We start from the raw sequence: 27,672 nt of genomic DNA, 5'->3' as shown, positions 1-27,672 counted from the left end.
AAGCTTTAAGCCTTATTTCTGCATCAAAGAACCACATGAGCAACAGAGGACAGACTGAGCGCTAAGCGATGTACAGGAACTTTACACAAGGATTTAGTAAACTATCTTAGCTTTCACTGTTTCGGATGTAGCTTACAGATGTGGAGCACAATGCCTGTCTTTGGACCACAGAGGTAATCATAGGTGTGTGTGGATGTGTAAAACTTGCCGAAATGTTTCCCAAACATTTCAGGAGGATAGTGTCCATCCTGGTTCGAGGTATATGATCCTGGGGCCGACCGGAGGCGCCGTGGAAAATGTTAAAAGCTGTTTTGATGATGAGGTGAAGGTCATTCACAACACTGGACCCCTCCCCCCTTCCCCCTCTTTCCCCCCCTTCCCCACCTTCCCCCATCCCACCACAACCCCCCCAACCCCCCCCCCCCCCCCCACCCCCCACCCCTCCCAACACCCCTCCCCCAACCACCACTACGTTATGCTAGAGCTTCCACTACGCTACTCTGCTCTTCTTCATAGCATCATTCAACAACTGTGTCTTTGTCGATGCTCGGAATAGCTTCATTCACTTGAATTCAACAAATTCAGGATCTGTAAATCTGTGAAGTCCCTGTAGGCTTGTGAACAGGCTTAAAATATATTTTCAGTCCTTGTATGGTTTTCAAAGCAACACATTTTAGGGAAAAACATCTTGTAAGTGGTCTGTTGAGGGTACATGAGGAGGTATTTGTGTATGAGTGTGAGTGAGGTACTTAGGCAGTGATAAAACATACTCTTGAGTTGAGTTCCTATAGTACTGCATCGTATTGAAAATATAGGAAGAGTAACGGTTTGCATTGACCAGCCACAACTTTATGACCAGGTTTTCAAGATAAATATATAGGTTTTCATGATGCACAGTGGCAAAGTGGTTGGTGCTTGTATTGAATACTTACAATAATCTATATTGGTTGATGGTAGCAAATTATCATTAATTAAGGATGTGCTGTCCTGGTTTTGTCCTGATTTAAGCCCAGGTTATTCCTCATGTAGACTTAGTTTGGTCCTGGTTCATCTACTTGCCCAAAACCAGTGTATCATAACTTAAGTCATTATAATTAATTTGTGATGATAGGTGGCTATTACTTTATCTTAAATTTCAATCATAGAAACATCTGTTTAAATTTTTAAAAGAATAAAATGTTGGCACTCAAAGGGAAATGTATAATTGCCCGTTTAGTCCATCCTATTGCTAACTCATTGTTTACATTCATACAGGTTCACCCTTATACATTTTTGTATCATATCTTTCACATAGATTTTACATAAATTCATGCTAAACTCTTGATAAAACTTCACAGGATAATAATCTCTAGTGGGGTTATGAAAAACATTTCATTTTTAATTTACATTTTTGTCCTGGTTTATGGCTGATTTATCTGTAATTTCTAGGCCTATCCATACAAGCAAACACTGGTATACAATTCAAGTTTTTCTCAATCAACACAAACTAATCCAACTAATTTTTTTTTTTTTTTTTTTTTACAATATCTTCAAGAAGTCAGGCCATTATTTAATCACAGAATGTATTTGTGTCAAATTAATTACTTTATGCCAAATTAAATTAAATTATGCTAAATTAATATAGTTTGTGGACAATAAGTTTGGGTATTTCTTTCAAAAAAACATATAGTTATGTAGAACCATGTCCTCCATCTGAAAATATTACAAATATTTTTCTACACCATGTTCAGATAACCTATTCTCCAGGAAGTTTAGCAATTTTAACTTGAAACATTTTGTGGAGTAAAAAAAAACAAAAAAGGTAACCCCACAAAGTACCCTACAATTCTAATATCTATAGAAGATCTACTATAGTTTATCTCATTAGTTAGAAAACTGAAACCCATGAATATATATATAATACTATATTTTAGAGATTTGTACTGGTCATAATGATTTGGCTGGTTTATATATGTGTACATGCAGGTCCTTTATTTAATAGTATTAGCACCAACACTGTTTTGGCCACAGTCAAAATATTGCACAAGAGGTCAGCTTATGTTAAAAGAGGTAATGGTTGGATAACAGTAAAATGTGTGACCCAAAGAAAAAACTGCTTATAAAACTGTAGAAAATACCCGTGTGGAAGAGACCAAGTACACTTAGTTTTTCTGTAATATGTGTCACTTTTTCTGAATTTTTAATTTATATTCTTTCGCCTTGCAGTTTCACATTATGCTTTGATTGACAGGTTTCAGTTGATCAAACAACTATCCCTGCGGTGTAGCGCTAATGCTAACGTTACCGGCATACCATTATTATTACAGCTAATGGGCTTCTATGTGACAGCTGTCAGAAAAACTAGCTGCTCTGGCTATTTCACATTTAACCAGTTTAATAATAGACCTACTACAACATATTTCCATACCTAATGCCTTGGTTAGTTACAATAGTACTTTGTCCCTGGATTTTTAATGTTATATATGCATTTATTTCTATTCAAAATGTATTATGTGGAGGATCTAAAGTAAGAGCTTAAAGAAGACCTACTGTGCTTATGTCTGCTATATAGTTGAAATCTATAACACCCGTGGATCAGTATGTTATAATTTACACAATTTAAATCGCAATATTCATCTAAAATAAAGAAACAAGTCCGCTACCATCCGCCTTAGAAAACTACAATGCCCAATGGGAGCTAATGTTGCCATAAACATCATCACAACATGCGATTAAAGATTGCAACATTAATGAATCACTCCAAAAATAACTTCAAGAGGGTAAATGAGAAGGAGAAACAACTATAACATGGTCAAAATCTCTGAAAAGTCGATTTTGCATAATAGGTCTGCTTTAATGTATTCTTATGTGGCTGTGAAATGCACTTAAAACAACTACTATGTATGTCAGATAAAACTGTCCAGTCACTACAAAGCTCCAGATAACTCACTCCCTATCCATCTAAATTCTTATTATCCAAATATTTAAAAAATAATTAGTTCACATAAAAAAATGGGTTCCTTAAGACGTCACTGACTAATTAATCCCTACAATCAGTATTACTGTTTTGTTGCAAGGCAGAATAAACATTACCTCTTTCGACCGTCAAAATAGATTACACCTGTCTTTCATAAATATAATCTATTCTAAATATTCTTAAGACTTTTGCGTATGTGAGGTTTCATGGACCATCAAACCACAAAATGAGGCATATTATATAATAAATTTGCAAACTGCGTGGGTGAGGTTTTTTTGCTACACAAGAAAGAGAAACCATTTTTATCTTGTAATCTTTTGCTTTTTGATCCTGAATTTGTTGAATTTGTGAATGAAGCTTGTTTTTAGCATTGCCCCCTCTCACCCCCATTATGTTAACCCTTTTCGCGACTGCTTTATGTTGCTAACCTCTTTGGTGACTCCAGGTGTCTTAAACAGGGTTCCTACTCTTAACCTTCGCAAAAAACTATTATATTTGGCTATTTTTTTTAATATAGCCTACGTTCTATGGCTGTTTAGCATTTATGATTGTTAGCGATGGTTACAGCATTAATGTCACAACACAGAGCAATGACGGCTACGTTTTTTTTCTTTTAAAACTACAATTTACATCTTAAAAAACAAGGTCCGTGTCCATGTTGAGTTTTTCAGTTCCTTCTTTAGGGGAAAAGTGCTGGGATATATGCAGTCCGTGCAAAAAAGTGAACATTTTCCTTACAGTATGGTTTCCATGACAACTCGGCACCACTGTGACTGCAGTAAAATGTATAGAAGGCTATAGTTAAAATGAGAGCTTTGCACATGCAGCAAGGAGGTATCTCTATGAATATCTATGTAATTTTACACAGAGTACGTTATTTTGAGCCAATATACAAGCAGTTATGTTGCTGTATGCTGTCTATAAGTAAAAAAAATAAATAAAAGGTAGGGCTAGAGGCAGCTTTCCATTGACAACTTAGACAATAGAAACAACCCAAGCAGCAAATCCCATTCTAATGTAATGCAATATCAATGTAATTTAGAATAGTGCAATAATCCAATTACATTTACTTGCCTTTTCACAATCTATAAAAAATTATATATAACTAAGTAATGGTCAGATTGAGACAATTGACAGATTTGAAGGCTACAATATTACTACAATAATACTCTTTTCAGTGCAATATATTATTAAAATGTAAACACCTAATTATGAAATTGATAAAAATAAGATAATTACTCCATTATTCTTAATCTACTAAAACAGCTTTCAGCTCACCTCACTTGGAAAAAGTGCCAGTTACACTAGATGCCTTATACTAGCTAAAATGTTCTTTGGGTCACTGCACATAAAATAGTGCTTGTAACAAAATAAAGTGTTTAATATAATTTTTTATTGAAGGAATGAACTGTCAAAATGGACACAGACCTGAAGATTACTTTTTTTCAAGGGGTTTCTTCCCAAATATCTTGTGCAATTTCCTATTTAAGATCTTATAAATGTACATGTTACCTGTTTGTAGGAACCCTGAAATGTGTCTTTAGCTGTTCCCACTACAAGAATGAGGCTGAATTTGACTAACAGTGTCCTAAGTGTACTTACGTGGATGCCATATTGGACAGGTCAACTGTGCAGTCATATAATATTGGCAGTGGTACATACACATTATGAGATTTCAAATTCTTCACAAAAGTTGTGGTTAAACATTACATTGTGTTGACCTGCCCAATAAGGCGATCCAGTGGTATCTATGTATTTAACAAAATTCTTATAAGAGCTGTTGAAAGAGAGTGTTGCAAGTTTTGATGCCCATAAGTCCTCTCATTTTGGCAACAACCAATGACTGCTACATGTGAAATGCACTGGTCTATAAGCCTTGCCTATAGGTAAAAATCTAAATTTAAGTGCAATTGTTGACAAGATTCATTGTTTATAATTATTTTTTGATCGTACCAGAACCTGCCAATTAAAAACATAATATTCTTCAGATTAAAAACTGGTACATTTTTTTTTATAATTCACCTCATAAAGTGAACGAGTCTGGCTGCTCAGGGTATTTTTCCATTTACTGTAAATCAAAGTATAATCTTCATTTTTAGGGACATGACACGGAACTACTGAGAGCAGCAGAGAACTTGCTTTGTCCTTACTCTCTTTCATGGCTCTAGTTTTGGGCTAAAGATGTCTACATTCTCCCTCCCTCTCCCCTGTGTGATCACATCCTGTGCCTAAGAGGTGGGCGCCCCGTGGCTGGGCATGTTGGCCATGCCTCCGACCATGCCCTGGTTCGGGGCCATACCTGAGGGCCCGCCCAGCGCCGGGGGACTGTGCTTGGTGCTTGGTGAGGTCATGTCTCGTCCCGGGGCCTGGGGGGCGCTGTGGTGCGCATGCTGCAGGGCGTGGCGCTCCAGGAGGGTGCGGTGGGTGAAGGCGCGGTGGCACACGTTACATTGGAAGGTGCGCTCGGCTCGGTGCGTGCGCATGTGCACGTTCAGGGAGCTCTTCTGAGTGAAGCGTTTGCCGCACATGGAGCACTGGAACGCCCTGACGCCTGTGTGCACCACCATGTGTTTGAGGAGGTAGTCGCGCAGTGAGAAGGACCGCCAGCAGATGGAGCACTGGTGAGGTTTTTGACCTGCACAGGGTAAAAACGTGTGCTGTTAAACCGATATAGGATTAAATCATTAACAGGCCTAACATTAAATAAATGATACCTGAAACAATCATTTTTGGGGTCCATATTTATTGTGGATGCTTTTTCTTTGTATTAGAGGGGAACCCGTCTGTACTACAATAAGATCTGAGTGAATAAATAAATTGACTCAAGATATTTAAATACCAAGGTGTATCATTGTGCTATTTATTTATTGCAACTCATGATTTAACAATATTGTACTTTTAGAATATATATATATTTCTAGGGGGGCACTCCTACTTTTGGATCGTTGTGTCTGTAGCATTTCAATATTGTCATTTATTTTCTATATTTTCTTCAACAATATATCCCAATTTGTTATTGTGACAGGCCTATGTGCAGCAACTGTTACAGGAACAGGCAGAGCTACAAAAAACATGACAAAAACATGATATTTGCTCAAGAGGTGTACTAAAGAACAGTAAGACTTTGATTCAATAAAGAGACCATTTTAGGGCGACTTTGCACTTATGAGAGCTTAAAAAGGACATAGTGTCAGACATTAAATTAAGGCAAATGTAATATTTCTTCATTCGTTAGAATCCAAGACTTTAAGACATATTCTGCTTGCTGCTATAATAATTACCATGTAACCTATTGTTGAATCTATTTCCACATGCCCCAGTACGGTAAGTCGCAATAAACTGCAGAATCCTACACGCATTAAGAAATAAAATTTGAGAATGACGTAAGTAAAGAGCAGTGGGCGTGTATCAGTGGCGGTAAAAACTGGGGTAGAACAGACAAATGGCGTCCTGAATGCAAGACAATAAATACAACTTTGAGAGGGTAAATGAAAAGGGAGAACAATTATAACATGTTTAAAAGCTCTGAAAAGTCGATTTTGCACAATATGTCTCCTTAAAGGAAGTATTCCTGCACAGCTTGAGCTCACAAAGAACAGCCGGCTGTAAAATGTAATGTAAACGCTATAAGAGTTTAGGCCCTGAGGTCGTCCTTCCAACAAAACAGAGAAACTTCCTTAAGTACTATCAGCTGTGAAATTACTGCAGAGCACTTAAGAGTTTGAGTGAGTCTGAAAAGTTAGAACTTATGGATTGCTGCTACTACTGCATAGCCTATTCGCAAACTCAGTCTTACTTTATCAAGCCTATTTTAGCTCTATAGGTCTATATAATTGTAGCAAATGCCCAAATTCTTAAAACTGTGAATCTACGTGAATAAATAAATACAGTAAGAGCAGAGGAAGAGAAGACAAAACATAACTCTTCAAACAATCTCACCCAACTTAATTTACCCAGTTTGTAATTTTTTGTTTCACACAATGGTCAAGTAGTTGATCCTATAACTATTACAGTTGGAGAAAAAAAAAAGACATAAAAGGTTGACTCAGATTAGAATGCTCACTTCCAAAATCCCAGCATCTTTATTTGTGCTTCTGTCAGCGGCTCTGAACCAGTAATGTTCAAACTTTTTAAATCAACTGACTACAAAATGAAACACAGATGATGTGAGAGAAGATTGGGGGCCACTAACTGGTGGCCAATACCAGAGGGATCGGTACAGATAATTCAAATCTGTTATTGTGACAAACAAATTTAAAAAAATCATCATGTCATCTGTCACATTTTTCCAGAATGTGTGTGGCAGATGATTACACAAAGTGCTTCTGGGGCTTTTTAAATGCAAAAAACTAATCACGCTCTCACTAAGAAGTCAGATTTCTTTGTTACACATGTAAAATGGATGCTTCTTTGTTTATCATCCCTTTAAACTTAGTAGTTTATTAAAAGCACAGTAACGCAGGAAAATATTCTGCAATTTACCTGCTGAGCACACCGACACGTACAAGCACCTGCAAGTATTTGTATCCTCCTGCTGTCACACTCCTCTCTGTTCTTGTCTGTTTTTATGATCAAAACTAGCTCTCTGCCCATGTTATGCTACACATGTGTATCGTGTCCACTGCGGCACTAAAAGGCTGAAACGAGAGAGGGAGGTTATGTTGCTATCCTATGTACAAATATAGGCCATTATCTATTCAACCTGACAAAAACTCACTTTTCAGTCACAACTGAAAATAATCTGTCTCTGATTGATAAGAGTTAATGTAACCTCTGGTCAATACAGTGAATGATTAAAATGAATTTAACACAGGTTAGACTGAGCCACTCGACCTGTATTGGGGCTTAGAATTTCAATGGGACACACTAGTCAAATGTTTGATATTGGATTTTAAAGATTAAAAAGCAAACAAAGTGTAGTACTGATTTAAGTAATTTGGGTAAATTTAAAAGCCTCAGTGTCAAGAAAAATTGGCGTGAGGGCCACATTTGGCCCCTGGGCCATAATTTGGACATGCCTGTTCTGAGCTTTCAAATGGTACACTCATACAAGCTGAGAAGAGCAAACTTGTACTCATGTAATTGAAGGCTGGTTTCAAACCAGAGCACATCCTGTATATCTTTAACCTACCTTTACTATAACCTCCAGATATTAGGACTGGGCCATATCATATCGCCAGTCATATTGTGACATATATAAGGATGACATGAAATATCATAATATAACAGATCAGCTGATTTTATTTTGACCTAAAGAGCTGCTAATGTAATATATCTGTACTGAGACAAGGAAAATTTTGCACAAATACATGGAAGAAAACTGCATACAGGATCTTTAAATAGCCCAAAACAACTACAAACATTTTAGGCCATATCTGTCCTACCAGACAGTGAAATATGTGTGAAATATGTGTGGCATCTCACCAGAGTGGATGAACATGTGCTTGCTGTAGTTTTTCCGCGAGCGCAGAGATTTGCCACAGTGCGTGCAGTCGAATGAGGTTTCCGATCCCTGCGACGAAGGAGAGGGCCCCGCCGAACAGGACGAGGTGGAAGGGGGAGGGACCGGCGGCATCTGAGCAGGGGGCGGGGCCTGTTGGTTTGGCTCCGCCCCTGCCATGCTGTCCATCCCCGTCATTGGTCCTCCCACGAAATATGGAGCGGGCTGCGATTGGCTCACTGGGTACTGGAACAGGAGCTAATGAAGAGAATAGGAATGTCACAATAACAAATTTTGGTGTTCAAGATTATTATGAGAAGAAACATCACAACAATAATTTTAATACACATTGGGGCAGTTGAAATAATGACTATTAAAATGCAGATTTTTGTTGTAATACAGTGAGTTCTAGGGTCTAGTCACCTACATTGTGCATTTACCTTTTGGATATTTCATGGCAAAGTTAATCAATAGAAAAAAACTGGCTCTTGACATCATCACACAATAACTGCAGAAGCTCTAATAGTTTAGCCGACATATTTTAGAACTGAATCCAGCTAATCTAATTGTAATCACAATGTGTGTAATGATACTAAAATTTCAACCTCCATTTTGAACCTAAGGAATAGACTCAATGCTCAATACCGATTCTCATACCATGATGACTATAAGAACAATCGAACAATCAACATTAAATCGTAGTACTTTCTTATATATTATTATGTGGCAATCTGATAATATCTGTTTAATCCCTCAGTTGTCCACTTAGGTTCCATAGTGGTCCATGGGCGTATACTAGTCTATGTGGTCTTATACTTGTTCTGATACAGCTCAAGATGAAGCTACTCAGGAAAGAGTCATTCCTGTGAATGTGACTTTTTTTAGTATCGATACCTGTTTGTTGTTTCAATACTGGTTTTTAGTATCGATTAGTGTTTCGATACTTTTGACAAACCTACTTTGAGTACAAATTATGCTATAAAAATAAAACTGCATTGTCTGCCTATTTATGCACATTTACCACAATGACAGTAGGCTTGGGCCTGACTGATATATCGTTTGGCCGATATTATGGGCCGATATGTGGACTTGGAGACATCGGCTATCGATCTAAATCTAGCTATTATGGGCCAACAATCCACGCCCATGTTATACCTCGTTATAAATCTTAGACTCTATATCAGAACCATTTTATCCAGTTTACAGACAGATATATTTTTTATATTTATCGCATCAATATTTATCTGTGGAGTAATTTTTCTGTGTATCTGTGACGCTGTACTGCACCTGAATGCAGCCCTAGAGTCACGTGCTCTTACTTCCAACAGCACATGTGCTCTGAGGCAGCACGGAGGCGGTTGCTTTAACTGCTCCTGTAGTCTGAACTAAGTTACTGACTATGAATAAGTTAACTTCAGCGCAGTTTAGACCAGCAACAAAAAAAAACCTGCTTGTTTTTATCAAAGTGTCAGTTCGGAAAAGAGAGAGAACTATCGGCACACACAGACACACATATTCTTGTCAATGAGTTTCCTAGATTACATTACCCATATAATGCATGAGGGACATGACAGTATTTATTTTACCGGGTTAGTCATGGACTGTGAGGTTGGAGGCGGAGTCAGGGGCTTATTGACACGCCCCCTGGGGTTAAACTGCATGGGCTGAGCTGGTTCACTTTGAGGCCAAAAACTCTCAGAAAACACGCCCTGTTCATCGTAGAAATCCTACAGAAAAAACAAACAGATGTCAAAATTGGATTACATGCAAGTGAAATAATTTATCACAACAGCAGCTGGTGAGAACATTTCAACAACAAGAACACATTGAAAATAGGGCTGCAAGATCAGCCATTGAATCAAAATTGCAATTTGAATGAACGCAATTAGCAAATCGCAAAAGCTGCACTTTTTAAAGTTTTTTTTAGTGCCATAATTTCCTCCACAAACAACAAAACATCCTGTCTTATTCTGCATAAAATGTCCTAATCCTGTAGTTCAGATCTGTACAAACATGTTCTGAAATGTGATTCTTGTATTAGTTTTTCAGTTCATATGTCTGTCTTTTTGTCAGTACCCCTGGTCGCAAGTATGAACTTTGAATCCCATTATTAAAATATAAAACATGAATTGCAAATCTAATCACAACTGTCTTTGTGGATCAACCAATCACAGCCTTAGCGTTCAGCGGAAATTTGGCGTCTACTAATTTTTTGGCCAAGGTGCTTTCTGATTGGCTGTCAGGTGCGTCGGGGAACTGTGCAGGACATCCGCGTTGACGAATGGTGTTTAGAAGCAGTGCTTTGAAGAGCCTGTGCTTTGTGTCAAATCGCTGATTCATTACGCACTAGGTTTGAGACATTGTTCTAAACCCTCTTTAGAACCAAACCATTATGTTTATTGGGTTTTATATCATGCCTTTGTAAATTTATGGAAAATTGTCGTGTTGGAGAATGCATGACATACATGAGATATCACTAAAATACTCAAACATGCATGGGTGACATGTAAAACCTCCTCAGGCATGTTTTTGAAGATTGAACGCTATAATATGGTAGAAAGCAAAAAAAAAAAATAAAGCTAAAAAAATAAATAAATAAAAAAACATTGATGAAGCTAATGCTAACCAGTATGCCAATGTTAGCATGCTAATGCTAAGATGCTAACCCACGCTAAAATGAGTTGATTAAGAATTCTGTGCTTTTTGAATATTTTTGTAATGTTTTCTGGTATGCTAATGTTAGCTTACCCTTAGCTCCTTTGTGTATTGGTACCTATTACTATGTTACTATTTTATTTGTACCCAGGGATGTGTAAAATTTGAATGGCCTCGTTTGTTCTGTATAGGCCAGATCCCCTGTGTTGGGTCAAATGGAGTTTACAGCTATAACCACGGTCTGGTACGAGGCTCAGCAGCCTGTTCTTTTCTCCCACTACTCAAAGCTAACACAACCACTCCATAAACCAAATCTCTGGATCATTTGCACGTATGGACATTTTAAACTGAACAATGAATCAATGACTTTTGTGCGGTGCATGGCCTTGTTCCCCGAGTTTCCAAATCAAACTGGGAGACCTGCATTTTTTTATTTGGCCAAAGCCACCTCAAACTCTTTCAATAATGCTGAATTACACACAATTATTTGATTCCATTATTTGATTTCATTTGGTTGATTTACTGGTATTATTTTGAGTTTCAGCACAGTAAATATAAAGGTTACTTAATTTCACATTATTTTGTGCAATACACAACCATAACTCAATATTCTGTTATCTGGTCTTTTATTTACTGGTCTCTGCCCTCCAGCAGTTGTTCCAGGCCAATACTGGAAAATGTGCTTGCTTTGACTATTTACTGCTTGTAGCTGGTCCAGAAAGTCTCATAATGTTTGAATTTTATTTATAAAAAATTGCTCTGTAGTTACTTGAGGAATAAACAGCTACATACACACTGGATCAGTTTTGTCTCTTTTTATTTTAGTTTTATGGACATAAAAGTTGTTTTCAGTCTCTGCACTGGTATCGGTTGATATTGGGTATCGGCAGATACTTGGGCCATAGTATCAGAATCGGAACCTATAAAGCTGGAGCGATACTTCAATAGTCTTAAGTACTACTTACCATCTACTGCACCTGCTACATTATTATTACACCATAATAAGCCAAACATCAAAAATAAAATTACAAAAACTAGAATTAAATGTCATTTTTTTTGTCTAATAAAGCCAATCTGAAAATAAAATAAACTTACATAAATTTACACATGGTCCAGTAATTACAGAAATATTAATATTAATTTTCTGAACATAAACTATACTTGTAATCATAGCCATTTACCACAAAACAATCTTCAAATTTCTTTGTCCAAAGTCATTGAAACCACATGCTTTTACTGACAATCAATGACAAGTTAAAAAACTTCAATGATTATTAAAAAATGAATAAATCTTTGTTAAAATTTAATTAACTGGACAGCCCATTTAATCCTTAAACTATAGGATCCTTATACTGTTGTAATATACAGTGAACTAAACCCATGCAAACATGCAAATTCCACACACCACATTTTTACAGTAATGCTGCTAACCACTGTGCTGCTGTAGCTTGCTTTTGAACCTAATAACCTTATAACAGAGAAGAAAATACAATCAGATAGTCTCCTTAAAGGTGCACTATGTAACACTTTGGGTTGTCTACATGGAGATGTAACAGCTTTGCCTGGAATATCCCAATGTATGGCATTAGACTTGTCTATATCAATGGAAACAAGCACCAGGGTATGTTACAGGTCAAATCTCTGGAAAAGTGAAGCCACTCAAAGTAAAATGCATAGCAATAAACCAACTATAAAATACTAAAAGCAAGATATATACATTCAGTGCCAAACAAACACATTTCTATAAGAACAAGCAGGAGATAGGGCCACCTTCACAAGTATACAGAGTTTAAGTAATTTTTGAATACTTACAAACTGCATTGCGTCTGTCCTCACATACTAGTCATACACTCAAACTAGCTTAAATTTGTTTGACAGTCTTATGTGAGCAGAGGTAGTTTTCCTGTTCCTCTCGTACATCCATACATACAGAGTGCCTGACATTATTTGCATACACAACATACACTACTTTCACCCACCAAAGATAGCATGTTGTGGTTAGACCTGTCATGCAACTTTTCAGTGTTGTACAATATGTCCCAAAGCTGAGATAATAGGAGGTTTTGCCAAAAAGGGAGGGGCTGGATTAATGTACATACACATGAAATATCACATGTAAGAGATGTTGCCAACTATTATGTAATATTATATCAAAACTAGTAACAAACAGGGATTAACTAGATGAATAAAAACTGAATGTAACATAAAATTTGATTTGTTTATGTCAAGATTAATCAAATTCAAATTTCAATTTTAACGCAATTGGCCAAATCGCAAAGACTGCAGTTTTTTTAGTAGAATAATTTCCTCTGCAAACAACAAAAATATTCTTCATATTTCATGTCATTTGTTGTCACTTCCTCTGGTTGCGTTTAACATGTGAACTTTGTGATTTGATTTGTGAATTATGTTTCAATAAGATTCTGTTCAATCGCAGTGCTTGTAAGAAATATTGCAGTTAGATGTTTTATTTTACTGTGACGTCTTCCCAGCAACATCATGCGACTCTACTGAGGATGACTGCAGACAAGCAGTCAAAACATGTCTATTGTTATAGAAAACGACATGAATCTCTTTAGGGCTGGGCGCTATGGTGAAAAAAAAAAAACATCTAAATGTGATCTAATGATGCAACATTATGGTATTTTGATGAGCTTATCATGATTCAGTGGTTTTCTGTCTAGTGCAGCTTTTTGGTCAAACAGACACTTTCCCACCATGCTCTGAGTGACTGACAGGTGGTTTTAACCAATCACAGTGAAGTGTGAACGCTCAGCAGCAGCACATGGCTTTAGTTACCCTTTAATGGCACAAAAAATATACAAACTGCCTGAACTGTGATAAAATCAAATCTAAAATTGTGTCATATTTTTTTTTACCTATTGCCCACCCCAATAGCTGGGCTGAATAGTATTAGTATGTATTGTCCTAACTGTGATAAGATTTGCAATGTTTGAAATTTAAAAGCAGATATTAAACCAGGAAATTTGAGAATAAAGAATTTGACAGATTTCAGAAGTTAATTATAGAGGTCTAAACTACATTGTTAACAGGTTTATATAGATAGATATAGATACCATGAAGATAAAGTATTACCTAAGCAATAGCAGCATTCATAATAGCAGTTTAGCAACCACACAAAATGCTATTCTGATTTTCTGCTTAAACTTATTGCAGTTTAGAAAAAAATATTGGATAAATGATTATCCACTGTGTCTCATGTTATTATTATCTCCTTTTATTAAAGGGAAATACTGTGTCTGATGTCTCTAGCCTCTAAATTGCATCTCCCTCCCTGCACCTGAATGCCTCACTTTGGAGGACTCTGACAGTGGAGTCTCTTTCTCTGTGTGGCAGATGTTTCTGGTACAGTCTGCAGAGTACAGCAGGCTGCGGCAGAATCCAACTGCTTCTCCTTCACTTCAGCATGGAGCCACCGGGAATTACTGCATATTATTCACATAGGCTAATGCTATACAGTAAATTAAGTTTCAAAAAATAAGTTGCATTACATTGACATCCCATTTATTGTACAGCCTTACACCAAGTATACTTTTCTTTTGCAAAGTGGTTGAGTTGCATAAGAACCTAAAAACTGTGTGATTTTTTTTAAAGGTACACTATGTAATTTTTCTGGCGCAAGATACCTACACTTGCTTGTCTCCATGGAAATGTCATTGCTTTGCCAGGAATGTTTGAATATATGGCATTAAACCTATCTACATATCTAGCATTTATTCAAATACAGGTTTTGTTACTGCCCTTGCAACTTGACGAGATGGTGTCACCTCCTATATATGTTAAATATATGTATCTCCTAATGTGTGTGTTTTTTGTTGTGTATATTATTTATTTATTTTTAGAGTATCCTATTAATGACCAGGTCTAATACCAGACTATTACAGGTCTAGACTAGGACTAAAGTGGGTTAAAATGGGTCTACTTGCTTTCCTAGTTCAAAACCGGTTATAACACAAAAATTTGACAAAATGTGGATAACATTGACTCTAAATTCAGCAAATATTTGAACTGCAACGTAAAGTGCACTGCCCAATGTCCCAATGTATAACACCTTAACACCACAATAATTACACCTTAAATAAAGTTAATAAAGCATGAACAAAGACTGCATTTATAATTAACAAATACTTTACTATTTACTTTACTATTAATAATGATTCAGACTTAGTAACAACTTAATTAAGAAATTAGGATTATGAGTTATGGTATTAATTAGGTAGTTACAGAGCCTTAATAAACTATTTGTTCATTATCAATTAAGTCTTTGTTCATGTTTTATTAAGGCTATCAAAAGTGTGGTTACTTTCAAGTGTTACCAAGGTACCAATTAGAAAATGTCTCTTTTGCACATACATTTTTACATAAAGCAGTTTTTTTAGTTTTTTTTTTAGATATGGCTCACCTGTCCTAATCCTGCAATGGTTTCTTGTAACCCGGCCTAAAACTGGTCTAAACTAGGACTAAACTAGATCTAAAATAGGTTTACATGATTGCTTTACTAATTCTAAACACAAAAGAGGACAAAAAGGCGCATTAAATCGATATTTACAGCAGAACGCAACACAGTTTGAAAAATACTGTCCTAATGAATTAAATTAGAACATGTCTCTTTTGCGTATACAGTTTTAAATGAATAATGTTTTTAGCCAGAAAAAGGTCTACACAATTGCTTTCTAAAATGTGGATGAAATTGATATTTGAACTGCAACATAATGTACTATATTTGGGAAACACTGTCCTAATCTATTTAAATTAGTCTCTTTGGTGTATACTAGTTTTCTTAGCTTTTTAGTTTTTGCTTGAGGCTCACCTGTCCGAATCCTGCCATGGTCTCTTGTGCATCCTGGTGGTCTCCCTCTCTCCGTCCGTCTTCCAGCGCATACACCGACCCATCAGTGTCCTGGACCCCCTCATCCTTCACCACCACGCCTTCTCCCCCCAGCACCTGCACACACAAAAGTACAGCTTAGAGAAAGAAAATACACAGCACGGAAAATACATCTGAAGGTAGAAGCAGTAGCAGCAACGGTAGCAGAGAGAGCGACAAAGACAGCAAGAGAAAGAGCAGCCTGCGGTTGTCCTTTTTTTGCAAGCAGCAGGGGCTAACAAGTTTAATGACCTACAGTAAATATGCAGAAGTCCATAGAACAACAAGGCAAAAGGTGTTGAAGTTAGGATGAGGGCTTGTCTCCGATTGTGCAAAGTGCCGAAACATCTCAGCGCTATACGCCAATGCAGTGAGAAGAGGGAAAGCCAGCAGAAACAGAAAAGGAAAAAGCGGCGCGTTGCAGCTCTGCATGCCTGAAAGCTGTAACCATGGCAACCAGCCCCTCTCACCCCTCCTCTTCCTCCCCTTCTCCCTCCTCCCTCCCCTCTTACCTGAAGTCGGAGCGGCTGCCTTTGCTTGCGACTGTGGCCGGCCCCTCTATCTCCCCTGCGCTCGCGGTCCAGCTCCTCCTCCTCGCTGTAGCGGTCCATGCCCACCAGGTCGTCAGAGAGGTCGTTGCCGCGGAGACTGTCCCGGCTGATGCTGTCCACGCTGCCCACCCCGGAGCTACAGCCACCCGAAAGGTTTCCAGTGCTACCCCCACTAGCACCGTTAGCCGTCTGCGCTAACAGGTCACGCAGCTTGTACCTGTGTGGACAAATATAAGAGCTAAGGGTCATTTATCTGACCAGACAAAGCAGACTGGAGAAAAAACTACTAGTAAGACTGCAAGATTCCTCAAATGCAATCTTATTGAAATTAGATTAGGTGCAATTAGATTGACTGCACTTTCAAAAAATATGTACATGTTCTAAAATGTATTTGATAATTGTATTAGTTTAGCAGTTAATGTTTCTAATCCGAGAATTAAAACATAAATAGAATCACAATCACACTCTGGTCAGAAAAAAAAAACCCAAACAAATCAATATTGTTTAGTTTTAATTATAAGGGCTGTCAAAAAAATCAATATTCAGACACTAATTGATACTAAAAACTAGACTAAAAATAGACAATTATTTCAACAAGCTTTGATACAGAAAAAAATCACAGATATAGGATAAATCTGGACCATTCCTGTATAGCTTAGAATGGTCTTGGTCTAAATCAGGAATAGTATAAGACATAATAATATCTATTGTTGTGAAAATATCAATATTCACACTATTAAAGGGCCCATATTACCCATATTTTCTGATCTATTATGATGATGTTTCCTCATGAAAACATACCCAGTGTTATGTTTTGTTTCATTCACGCATATTCCAACACATAAATCTTCTCTCAAACAGAAAACATTCTGTTCCACCTTGTGATGTCATGTTGTAATACACACATTGTGTTTTTAATTCCCATAGACCTTCACTAGAATCATATGAATGATTTCAGCCTTGGAATTACCTATCTCTACTGAACAAAAAGTAAAATATAGCTGTTAACTTAAAGACTACTGCATCATGAAATCACAAGGTCGAACAGAAGATTTTGAACTTTGGAAATGTAGACAGACTAATAATGCAGGGTTACTCAGACATGTGTGAATGAAACAAAAGGTAACAACATTATAACATGGTTTAAAGCTCACAAGAGTCAATTTTGCGTAATATAGGACCTCTAAGTCTTTTTCTTAATCCCAAAATTGAGTTTGAAATTTTAACACTGAAACTAAGTGGTGTTGTCATGATATTAAAATTTGAAACTCAAAGAATAGAGCTTAAAAGCTTTTTTTAGACAATATTGTAATTTTCAACACAAAATAAGTTATTTATTATACCATGTGGTCTTACACCAGTTCTGATGAAACTGTTCAGAAAAGATCAAATTGTATCCAGTTACATTTGTTGTTGTTGTTTTTTCATGACAGATACTTGCTCAAATGAGTATGGGTAAGCATCTGATTTTTGATACTTTTGACCATCCTACTAACTTTATTTATGAACTGCATAGTCACCTATTAAACAAGATTTAAAACAAAAATACATCACAAAGTCAACTATATTTGTAAGTCTTTTGATGCTATATCTTCCCATGCGTTAATAATAGAAATAGCAATTTATGACACAAAAAACTTGGCAGAATTAATAGTGTCTTCACAATATTCCTTAAACAGCACGTACCTACAGCAAAATGTATAGACAAACTTTATGAGTCATCTACTGCAGTGCATAGCAGCAGCTCCAGCAGAGGTGAGCTACTGAATATCTGAAAGCAAAACATCTCATTTCATCCCACTGTGGCATACAACATCACCAGGGACATAGGACTCCGGGTTTAATTACAACTGAGTCAAAATAGCAGTTTGACTGGTCACAATAGACAATTTAGGCAATATGAAGTTTACTGCACAGAACTAAATATAAGATATAAGATAAGACCAAATATCCCAGTCTACCCATGGAGTCCTATTGTGTACCAAACTGATAACCCTGTAGTTTCGGCCTCTACAAAGGTGTTCTTAAATGCATGTAATATTTGCACTTTATGGTAGTTAATATTTCATTATGCTGTAAAGTTGTAATTCTCTAGGACAAGTTTAAAATGTGCACTGTGAACTGAACCGACTAGATGATAATAAGCAATAAGTGTCAATACCATTTATTTATTTATTTATTTTATAAACCCGTTCAGCCTCATTGCAGATGTGGGTAGTCATCAGTTGGTTGCATTTAAGTACAGATGAGTTAAGACTTTTTACATGAAAATATACTTTTCTTGAGTAATATTAAGTTTGTAAGCTTTATGTTGACATACACCTTACCCTCAGACACATTTTTGTATATTATTACATTTTTTTTGTCTGCCAGATTACATCTTAAATCAGATTTAAATTTTTTTAAATTTTTATTTTATTTTACATCCAACTTCGTTATTTACTTTTACTTAACTGTTACTTACTTGAGTAATATTATTTTAAACTTTCATATTTTATAAATTTGGTCACTCCCACCTCTGCCATGTTCAGTGTGCATAGGGCCCAGAAAACCTGGTGTCAGTTATGCAGTTTTGACCACGATGGACCTGTTTTATATCAATACTATTGCAAACATAGAGCATTAATTTAAAATAATGCTCTATGTATGCAATAGTTTAATAGTAATACCAGAAAAACTGCAAAATATGTTTTCTTTATGTCAAATTCAAACATAAAGATGGACCAGGGTTTCCTTTTGTGCTGAAATTAAATCATGGAAACTCTAAATCAAAATAGGAGTGCCCATTCATTGAAATTAAATGTAAACTACGGCTCTAAAAGTGCATGCAACTTCTCTGGTTGGGGTCCAGCATATGGGTGTTCATCTAAACACCAAACTGGACTGGACTCACAACTACAGATGCACTGTGCAGCAAGGGCCAGAGCAGCTCTTCCTCAAGAGGAGACTCAGGGGGGCATTTCTGTGGTGGCATCAGCCATCCAGTACGGAGGAGGGAGGAAGGGGGTAGGAAGGGGGGAGGAAGGGGGAGGAAGAAAATGGAGTCCAGAGGGGTATCCTCTGAACTGAGTGCAGGAGGTGGGGGACAAGAGGGTCCTGGCTAAACTCATATCTATGCTGGCTCTGACGAGCAGCTTCAGTGACAGACTGACCCACCCTTGCTGTGTGACGGAGAGGTTCCGCAGTTCTTTCCTTGCTGCTGCTCTTAGACTGTACAATGAACAATGCTACCCCTGTACACGTGTCATTCTCCTGTAGCAATCATGTGCAATACTGTAACAGAATGTGAATCATCACCTGTATAATAGACTGAAGTCACTTTACCGGTTTATCCCGTTCATATGCTCTGTTTTGCATAATAATAGTTAGAGCATTAGTGCTGTGGCATTAAACTAGACAGCAATTGAATAAATGCAAGATCTATTTTTATTGGTCAAAATACTTTAGAGAACATGTATTCCTACTATAAATGCCTCAGATCAGATGCCTGCACTACAAAGCTGCCTGAACTTATCCTGGGTAAGTTTCTCTCTTACCTGCATAAACTAAGTCATATGTGTTCGCCAACCAATCAGAAGGAACTTCACACACAAGGAACTGCCAATCAAAAACACAAACTATTTGAGGAAATAATAAAGAACAAGCCAAAGGAAATGCAGTTGCTGCATTCAAGTGAAGTTGCCACTTAGTGGCCAATCACATCCACACAAGCTACACCAAGGAGAGTATAGCCTATTTGAATATTATTCATCAATATAGATGTACTTAAGTCATAAAACACAGATATGACATCATCATACAGCTCCGTGGACTGAATGAATGGCGCTTATGTCTGTGCAAAGCAGCGTCTAAAGAAACACGCCTCATACAAATATGTGCAACTACATTTTAGTTTTAAATCTTTACAGATTATAATAGCAAGTACTTAGTGTAATGCAGAATGATTTAACAATGTATATTCAATCCAGGGATAACCTTCTAAGATGAACACGTTAAATTTCATTACTCTTTATAAATCCGTGGACACTGATATAAAAGATTACGCACTGTATCGCTTCCCTCATGTCTCTCCCTCCGGCTGCTCGCTGGGCTCATAGCAGTTGGATTCTCATGTCTGATTGGTCACAGAGTCATTTTCTTATCTTACCCAAGAACTTACCCCGGTCTGGAGCAGGTTATGAGTTAAAGGTATGCTACCATAGACAGCTCCCTCTACAGAAAGTGTTGCAGCTTTGTAGTACCCCCTAAACCAGTGTTAACCCCGAAGTTACTTTGCTAACCTTCTAATCCAGCTACACAGTATAAGCCTCTGGTCTGGTGTATTTATTTATTTATTTTTGTATCTCCGTATGAATAATTATGTTCAATGCCATACTGTAAAACATACCAGGAAAACCCGTAACATCTCCATGAGACAAGCAGGTGGCATACGCTCCACCAGAAAAGTTAGTGCAACTTTAAATGGCCTGTATCTGCTTTCATAACATGAGTCGGCAACAAATCTTTACGCAAATGAATCGCATGTTAATTTTGGCCATCAGCGTGCTTCAACTTCAGCTGAATTTAGGAGATTGGTGCATGGTTCAAACAAAAAACAGAGTGTGCAATATTCTCCTTCACTGCTCTGTATGTCTGTGTGTGGAGCTGCGGAGGATGAGAGGAGTGTGTGTTTACTTCATACACACAGAGCAGGAGAGGAGGATCCAAGCACTGCGTCTTTCTCGTCGTTGTTGTAAAAATGTTACTAAGCATCCAAGCCTTCCCATGTCGTGAAAATGTTAAAAAAGCAGAGCACATTTGCAAAATGTCCTCTCATGTGCAATAGTCTTCCAAAAGTACGATAACTTCAACAAGTTCCGCTGTTTAAGATGTCAAGGCTCTAGTAGTGTGACTAATGCTTAATAAATGACTCTTACACAATAAAAGTCTCTGTATATTCCTGCTTCAGAAAGAGCCTTATTGTGAAAGAGTCAGACAGCAATAGAGCACATCATTCTTGAACACTTGACAGTAAACCCCAGGGCTCCAGACTAATGATTTGAGTTGAGTGCACCAGCGGGCATAAGATTATCATTTTGGTGCACCGGAACATGATCTGGGTGCACCAAAACACCAAAACCTGACGCTTCTTTGAAAAAAACAAAAAAAACAATATTATTTGTAGTGGAAATTTAAGTATATTCATGTTGTGAAGAAAATATTCATATCGTATGTCTTTAAATGCATTTGATCTGTGTCAGTCTGACCCAGACCAGACATTGGCCCATGGACACATGGGCCCTGTTCTGTCTGTATCTGCTGTAACAAAGAATAAACCTTTTTCTGTATTTCAAAACTCACCGGGCTTAGCAAATTGATTACTTTTCACCTAGAATTGTAATTATTTTTCACAACATTATTATAGTAAAAATAATATATTAATAATGACTAGTTATATATAATGAAAGATGTTTATTTGCTCAAATAACATTAAGAATTTACATTTTGTTTTCATTAATATGGAATAAGTTAGAAGCCTATAAATTTAATCAATAAAAAATTATTAAATAAATATTAGCTTCAAAAACTAGTCAAAGTGAGAGGTCTGTGCTTTTAATTATCTTTACAGTTCACTTTAAGTGCAGAGTGAGACCTCTTCAATTTCAGTAGTTGATCTGTGACATCTTTTGTTGTCTAGATTTTTCTTTTTCACCTCACACAAGGACACACAGTGTGGAGGATCTGCACATTTGTAAATAAAACACTTTAAATACAGTGTCTCATTCACAAATAGATGAAAAAAAAACAACTTATGAGGTCCACTGTGCATTTAGCACTGTGCATCAGAGTGTGACCTGGGCGCATCGGTCTCAGCTCTGACTAGCGTTAGTATGTACAGAGGCGAGAGCTGAATTAAGGCTTTTTTTTGTTTAGTTGTCAATTAAAACAATCATTTGGTTGCACTCTGGAGCACTGAAACCACAGCAATGTTTAAATGAATGACTCCTGATGTTATGACTATAATTAAAAAAAGACATCATAATGTCACTGCTTCACATTATTACAAATAGGCCTATATGTTTTTTCCAAAACTCAATTCTAGATAGTATTCATACCTACAAATAAAGATATTAGTAAAGTAAGTAATGTGAAAAAGAGACAAATGCAAAAAATGTTATTAAAAAACTAAATATACCTTTAAAAAAAAATCAAATGAAATGTGATTGAGCGCAATTAAAAAATGAATCAGTTGTTTAGTTCGACTCAGTTAGTCCTTTCTGCAACTGTGATATTGCACTATGACACAAACATAACAATGCTATGCACAATGAATAGATTATATTTTACAATCTAAATGTTTTTTCTTATTTAGCTGCTTTAACCATACAATGTATGATGTAATGAGCATTTATGTGGACAAGAATAAATTACAATCGAGTATCTGGCCCTTTAATTGTTCTTCCAAAATTGAACAGCCCTAAATCAAACATAATCATGAAGGCAAAATGGGGTAAATGTAGTCAACAGAGCTCTAGGCCCACTGTTTTGGGGACTGTCCCAAAACCATCCCAAATCAAAGACTGAGCCTCACTAAATAAATTTCCTTCTGTCCGAATATAATTAAATTTAAGGTAATAATTTTGTTTATTGCTAATATCAATGTTTTTATTAAGTATTTCCAGGTAATTTCTGCTACATATTCTACTGCACATATACATTTGTATTTATTACTTTACCCACTTACAGTTTCATTTCTTGTATTATAATTTCTTAATTATTTTAATAAATTGTGGGCTTATTTTCTTAACTGACTTGATCTGTGGACGCTTGGTTAAAAGTATTTGATTTGTCTGTGACAAGTGACAATGTTTGTTTTTTTAATTTGTGCATTGTTTTCTGTGACACTGTGACAGATTGGTTTAAAGCAGGTGGAACATAGTAACAGCAGTTCCAGTCCAGCTTAGCTGTGTTAGCAGTGCTACATGCTATTGGCTACTGAAAAAAACGTAATGGGAAAAAAAGCTCCTGCTCCTCTGTCCTCTGCATAGATAAAACGTGGAATTTTACATGTGCATTTTGCACTTTGCAGTAAGCAGACAGTCTGCAAAGGACTCCAAAAGTTCTGCAACTTGTGCGGCATGTGAACCCCTTTTCCCCTTAAAGCTCTTTAAAATGACCATAATAATAAAATGTATGATAAATGCGCTGATGCTACATATTTTTCAAACAATGACTGTTACAAGGGAGGAGGGCAGTATCTGTCTTGAGATTGTCCCAGTGAAAAGATCTGATCATCCCTGGGACAATAGGATCTCGTTACTCTTGACCCCTAGTATTCAATTTTGCACCTACCGGACATCCTGTGTGCAGGTTGGGCTCTGCTTCATCAGCATCTGTCCTGACCCGAGTCCGTCTCCTCCGCACATGCCTGTGGGCCCCATGTCTCCGAGCCCCATCAGGCTCACGGCGTTCTGCTGCTCCATCCCTCCGCTCTCCGCAACATTTACGCCGTTCCCCATCCCCGACATGTTACTCGCGCAATCGGCCATGAAGTTGGAGAAGTTTGGATACCCGCCCGGATTTCCAGAGCAACTCCCACTGCTGTCGCGGCCTTTACCCCCTCCACGGTCTTCTTGTTTGGGCAGGATACCCCCGAGCATAGCACCCCCACTGGCTGCTGCTGCGGCCGCTGCCGCTGCTGCCCCCGCTGCCGCTTTCCTCTGTGAAATGATCTGCGTGCACTCGTCAATCACCGTTTTGATTTGTAATATGCTGGCTGCGGTGAGGATGCACAGAGCCTGAGATTGGAGCACGACCAGGGAACCGCTGTACATAAAATCCACAAGCTGTTTGACCGTTTCGGCGGGCACTAGTGGCGGGACGGAGATTTCAGAGTGACCCAGGAGCAGTTTATCTTGGAAAAACGGACTCCCAGCGGCTAGAACACAGGCGTGGGCTCGGAGAGAAGAGTCGTGGATGCGTACAGTGACGTCGCAGAATAGGCCTTCTCTTCTCTGGGTGCGCAGAGCTTCCAAAACAGACTGGCTGGAGTTGTGCAGGTGGATGTAGTGTACCGTCTCCGTGCCAGGGGCCATAGCAGCGTGTGGCGTGGGCGGAGGAGGGGGGGAGTCGCTGGGGACCGGGTGGGATATGGGGTGGGGGAGGGGAGGGAGGTGCCTAGGGTTCTGCGTCAGCTTGAGGGAGCAGGAGGACAGGGAGGGAAACGGGTCCAACGCATGGGCCACGGTGAGCCCTGTCACGTCACACAGCCATGAGGCGAGAGGAGGGGGAGAAGTCTGCTGAGGGGAGGGGCAGGGGGGGTGGTCCTGAGAGAGAGAGTACAGCTTCAGTCACCTGTAGAAACAAAATTACAAAGTGATTAGTAGAGTGGCCAGTCATGATAATTACTATTAGAAGTGAAAGATGTATTGTAATGTAATTGTTGTTCTGGCAAAATTTGAAAATTGAGTATATTAATAGATTAAAACTTATTTTAAAAGGTTATAATAAGAGCTTGTAACATAATCTTCCAAACAGTCCTATGATATTTCTGTACTTTTGTGATTAAATTTACATTTATTTGTGATATTTCAACCTCAACAAACACAATTACAGACACGTTTTAGATTATTATTTATTGTCTGGATGTTGGTATCAGGATAAGCCCAAGAATACTGAGATATATTTTTTTTTGTCAAAAATGCCTAGCCGTAATTACTACAATAATTCTAGTGGGTCAGTATTTATGGCACATATTTTTTGCACAAGCAATGACTTTCTTGCATAACATTTGAACTGTACAGGGCCTCGCATTTTGTACACATTGCATATCGCATTTCTTTCACTTTCACTTCCTTTCATTTCTTTTTTTATGACCGGCCTAGTTATTCGCTGATGTAGTTGTAATAGAGAAGCACATTATGTAAATTTCTCTTAAACAAAACAATTGGTATAAACTATGGCATTTTTTGAAAACAGTTGCTTATTTGTATATTTATTTACATGGTGGGCAGATGGCTCCAGTCTCTTCAATAGATTTTTAGAATAACGGTTTTATTTGGAAAACAAAGAATACATTTTAGAATACATTTTCTGTTTGTCTCTTTTTACACAATGTTCCTTGTGAAAACTTGAACATGTGAGTAATTTCTTTCAGATTTTCCACACATCACATCAGGTCTATTTACATCACAATTTCATAATCTGATAACTCTAGAAATCAGGCAATTATCAGATTTTTGGTATGTAAATATAGCCACTGTTCATAGAAATGTATTTGTTCAAGTGGGTTGTGCTCCATTTAGCCTATTATTTTAATTAGCACAAGAGAAAGGCATTCATGCTATGTTACTCTTTGATTGCAACTGGCAGAATGATTATGACATGATAATGACTTAATTAGGACATGATCATGATGAGTGTCTGAAACTCCAACACTGTTGCGGTGCTTAACAACTAGGTGCAATGACAATTATCAATGTGATTTTTGTGTTTTAAAAGGTGCAATATGCAACTTTTCTCCACATATTTGTCTCAGTGGAGGTGTTATTACTTTGCATGAAGTGTTCTGTAGTGTAGCATTAAACTGATCTAACTCCATTGATACAGGCAGTTGCCACCAGGCTACTTTACAGGTCAGATCTGTGGAGACTGAGGAGACCTGCTCACAGTATGAATGCATGTTTTCAATGTATTTAATGCAATAGAATTTAAGCGAGATTCATTAGTTTAATACCATACTGTGGAGCATTACAGACAAACCGAAAACATCATGAAGACAAGCAGGCAACAGAAAAGTTACATATTGCACCTTTAAGAAATGGGCTTCTATGGCAATGCTCGCGCTGTCTCTTGGCAATATGGCAATAAAAACGCGCGTCAGGCCTAAAGCCCCAAGGAATAATTATAATTCTGAACATTTCGATAAAAACAGTTCCCCACATAAAAGAGTCCCCACTCCGCCGTGGACGTCTCGGCGCATCACCTGACTCACCTGTGGTGACAGCACGTGCCGCGGGTCAGTTTCGTGCTGCTCTGTGGGTGGCCCTAATGCACCGCACATGACACAGTTCCGTTACAAACCCGACGACTCGAGGTAAAGGTAAAAACAGTAAAGCCACCACACTGTGTCATCGATACACGCTGTTCTCTACAACAAATGGTTTAACGCACAAACAACAAGAACAAACTGGTTAAGCGCTGGCAGCTAACAGTGGCTATCGTTAGCTGTTGACATTAGCGCCCAAGCTCTCGCGCAGAAATCTGCAAAAGCATCCAGGTTTACTCGTGCAAACCGCAGAATTTTAACAAATAAGTCCTTACGGAGTCACACTTAACACGTTAACCTAGCTGGCACGTTGCCTAGCCTTTTATTTATTCGAGTTCACCTCATGCTACGAAGCTTTGCTAACGTGGCTACAATGCTGGCTAGCAGTCACCGTCTGCCAACTATCAAAGTTAGCATGCTGCCGGTTCTTTATGTTCCGAGCACGTATCGTTACGTGTAATAAGCTCATTGTTCGTGTGGTGTTATTAACGTGTTAGATGCGTTACCTACCTGCAGTGTCAGCCCGCCGCTTGTGTGTTGGAGGCAGATTGATGCCGCAGGAAGCCCTCCGTGATCCAACCTGAGCTGCAGACAAACAGTAGACTAGACCGAGACAGACAGCCCGACCCACGCGCATCGGGCACTGCAGGAGCTGCTGGTGCGACTGCGGATTATTGCCCCTATCTACAGCCGTGCATGAATGCTGCCAGGCGGGTTCTGTTCAACTGTTTCAGCCCTTGATCACACCCAAAGTAAAGTAGGACAAATACCTGCACTGTGCCAGCTGGCTGCATGCAAACTATCTGCAGAAACACCCACACACTTTCTGGTTATCTCAACAAAGAAACATGGGGAAAGTGAGGCTATTGTTGAGCTTCATTTGCATTCAATTAAAATAGGAAATAGCCATGTTGTCTCAAAGTACTATAACATGCATGAGTAATCAAGGAAGGACTAAGCGCTTATGATATACTTCAATAATGTAACAAAAATATAAATAAACAATAGCAACAACGTGGTTCATTGTTAGTCAAGCCACAATGTCAAACTTCATTTGAACCATTTGGCCTATAGTGAAAGTATTTGCAATTTCAATCAATTTATTACATATTTTGATAGCTGGAGTAGGGTTATATTAGAGTACACATTACAATA

General features: G+C 37.9%; 1 protein-coding gene across 1 annotated transcript; it reads right to left on the bottom strand.

Moving 5' to 3' along the window:
* Nucleotides 1–462: 462 nt before the first annotated feature.
* Nucleotides 463–27,281, bottom strand: zbtb45 (zinc finger and BTB domain containing 45). The gene is made up of 7 exons (XM_033975643.2): nucleotides 27,028–27,281; nucleotides 23,823–24,824; nucleotides 16,452–16,707; nucleotides 15,883–16,017; nucleotides 9,983–10,123; nucleotides 8,381–8,654; nucleotides 463–5,591 (listed from the first exon to the last, which is right to left on the bottom strand). The coding sequence occupies exons 2-7, from the start codon at nucleotides 24,563–24,565 to the stop codon at nucleotides 5,185–5,187; spliced, it is 1,956 nt and encodes a 651-aa protein (XP_033831534.1). The 5' UTR covers nucleotides 24,566–24,824; nucleotides 27,028–27,281; the 3' UTR covers nucleotides 463–5,184.
* Between the last annotated feature and the right edge of the window lie 391 nt (nucleotides 27,282–27,672).

The sequence above is a fragment of the Periophthalmus magnuspinnatus genome, chromosome 1 (assembly GCF_009829125.3).
Source record: "Periophthalmus magnuspinnatus isolate fPerMag1 chromosome 1, fPerMag1.2.pri, whole genome shotgun sequence".
NCBI lineage: Eukaryota > Metazoa > Chordata > Actinopteri > Gobiiformes > Gobiidae > Periophthalmus > Periophthalmus magnuspinnatus.
The sequence above is the reverse complement of the archived record's forward strand: the minus strand, read 5'-3'. Positions and strand labels throughout refer to the sequence as shown.

Excerpts from the sequence above, each read along its gene's own strand:
- zbtb45 (XM_033975643.2), bottom strand. The coding sequence starts at position 24,565 with ATGGCCCCTGGCACGGAGACGGTACACTACATCCACCTGCACAACTCC. Across the intron at positions 10,124-15,882 it reads CCATGGCAGGATTCGGACAG|GATTTCTACGATGAACAGGG; the intron begins GTGAGCCTCAAG and ends TTTTTTCTGTAG. Across the intron at positions 5,592-8,380 it reads GCACATGTTCATCCACTCTG|GTCAAAAACCTCACCAGTGC; the intron begins GTGAGATGCCAC and ends TACCCTGTGCAG.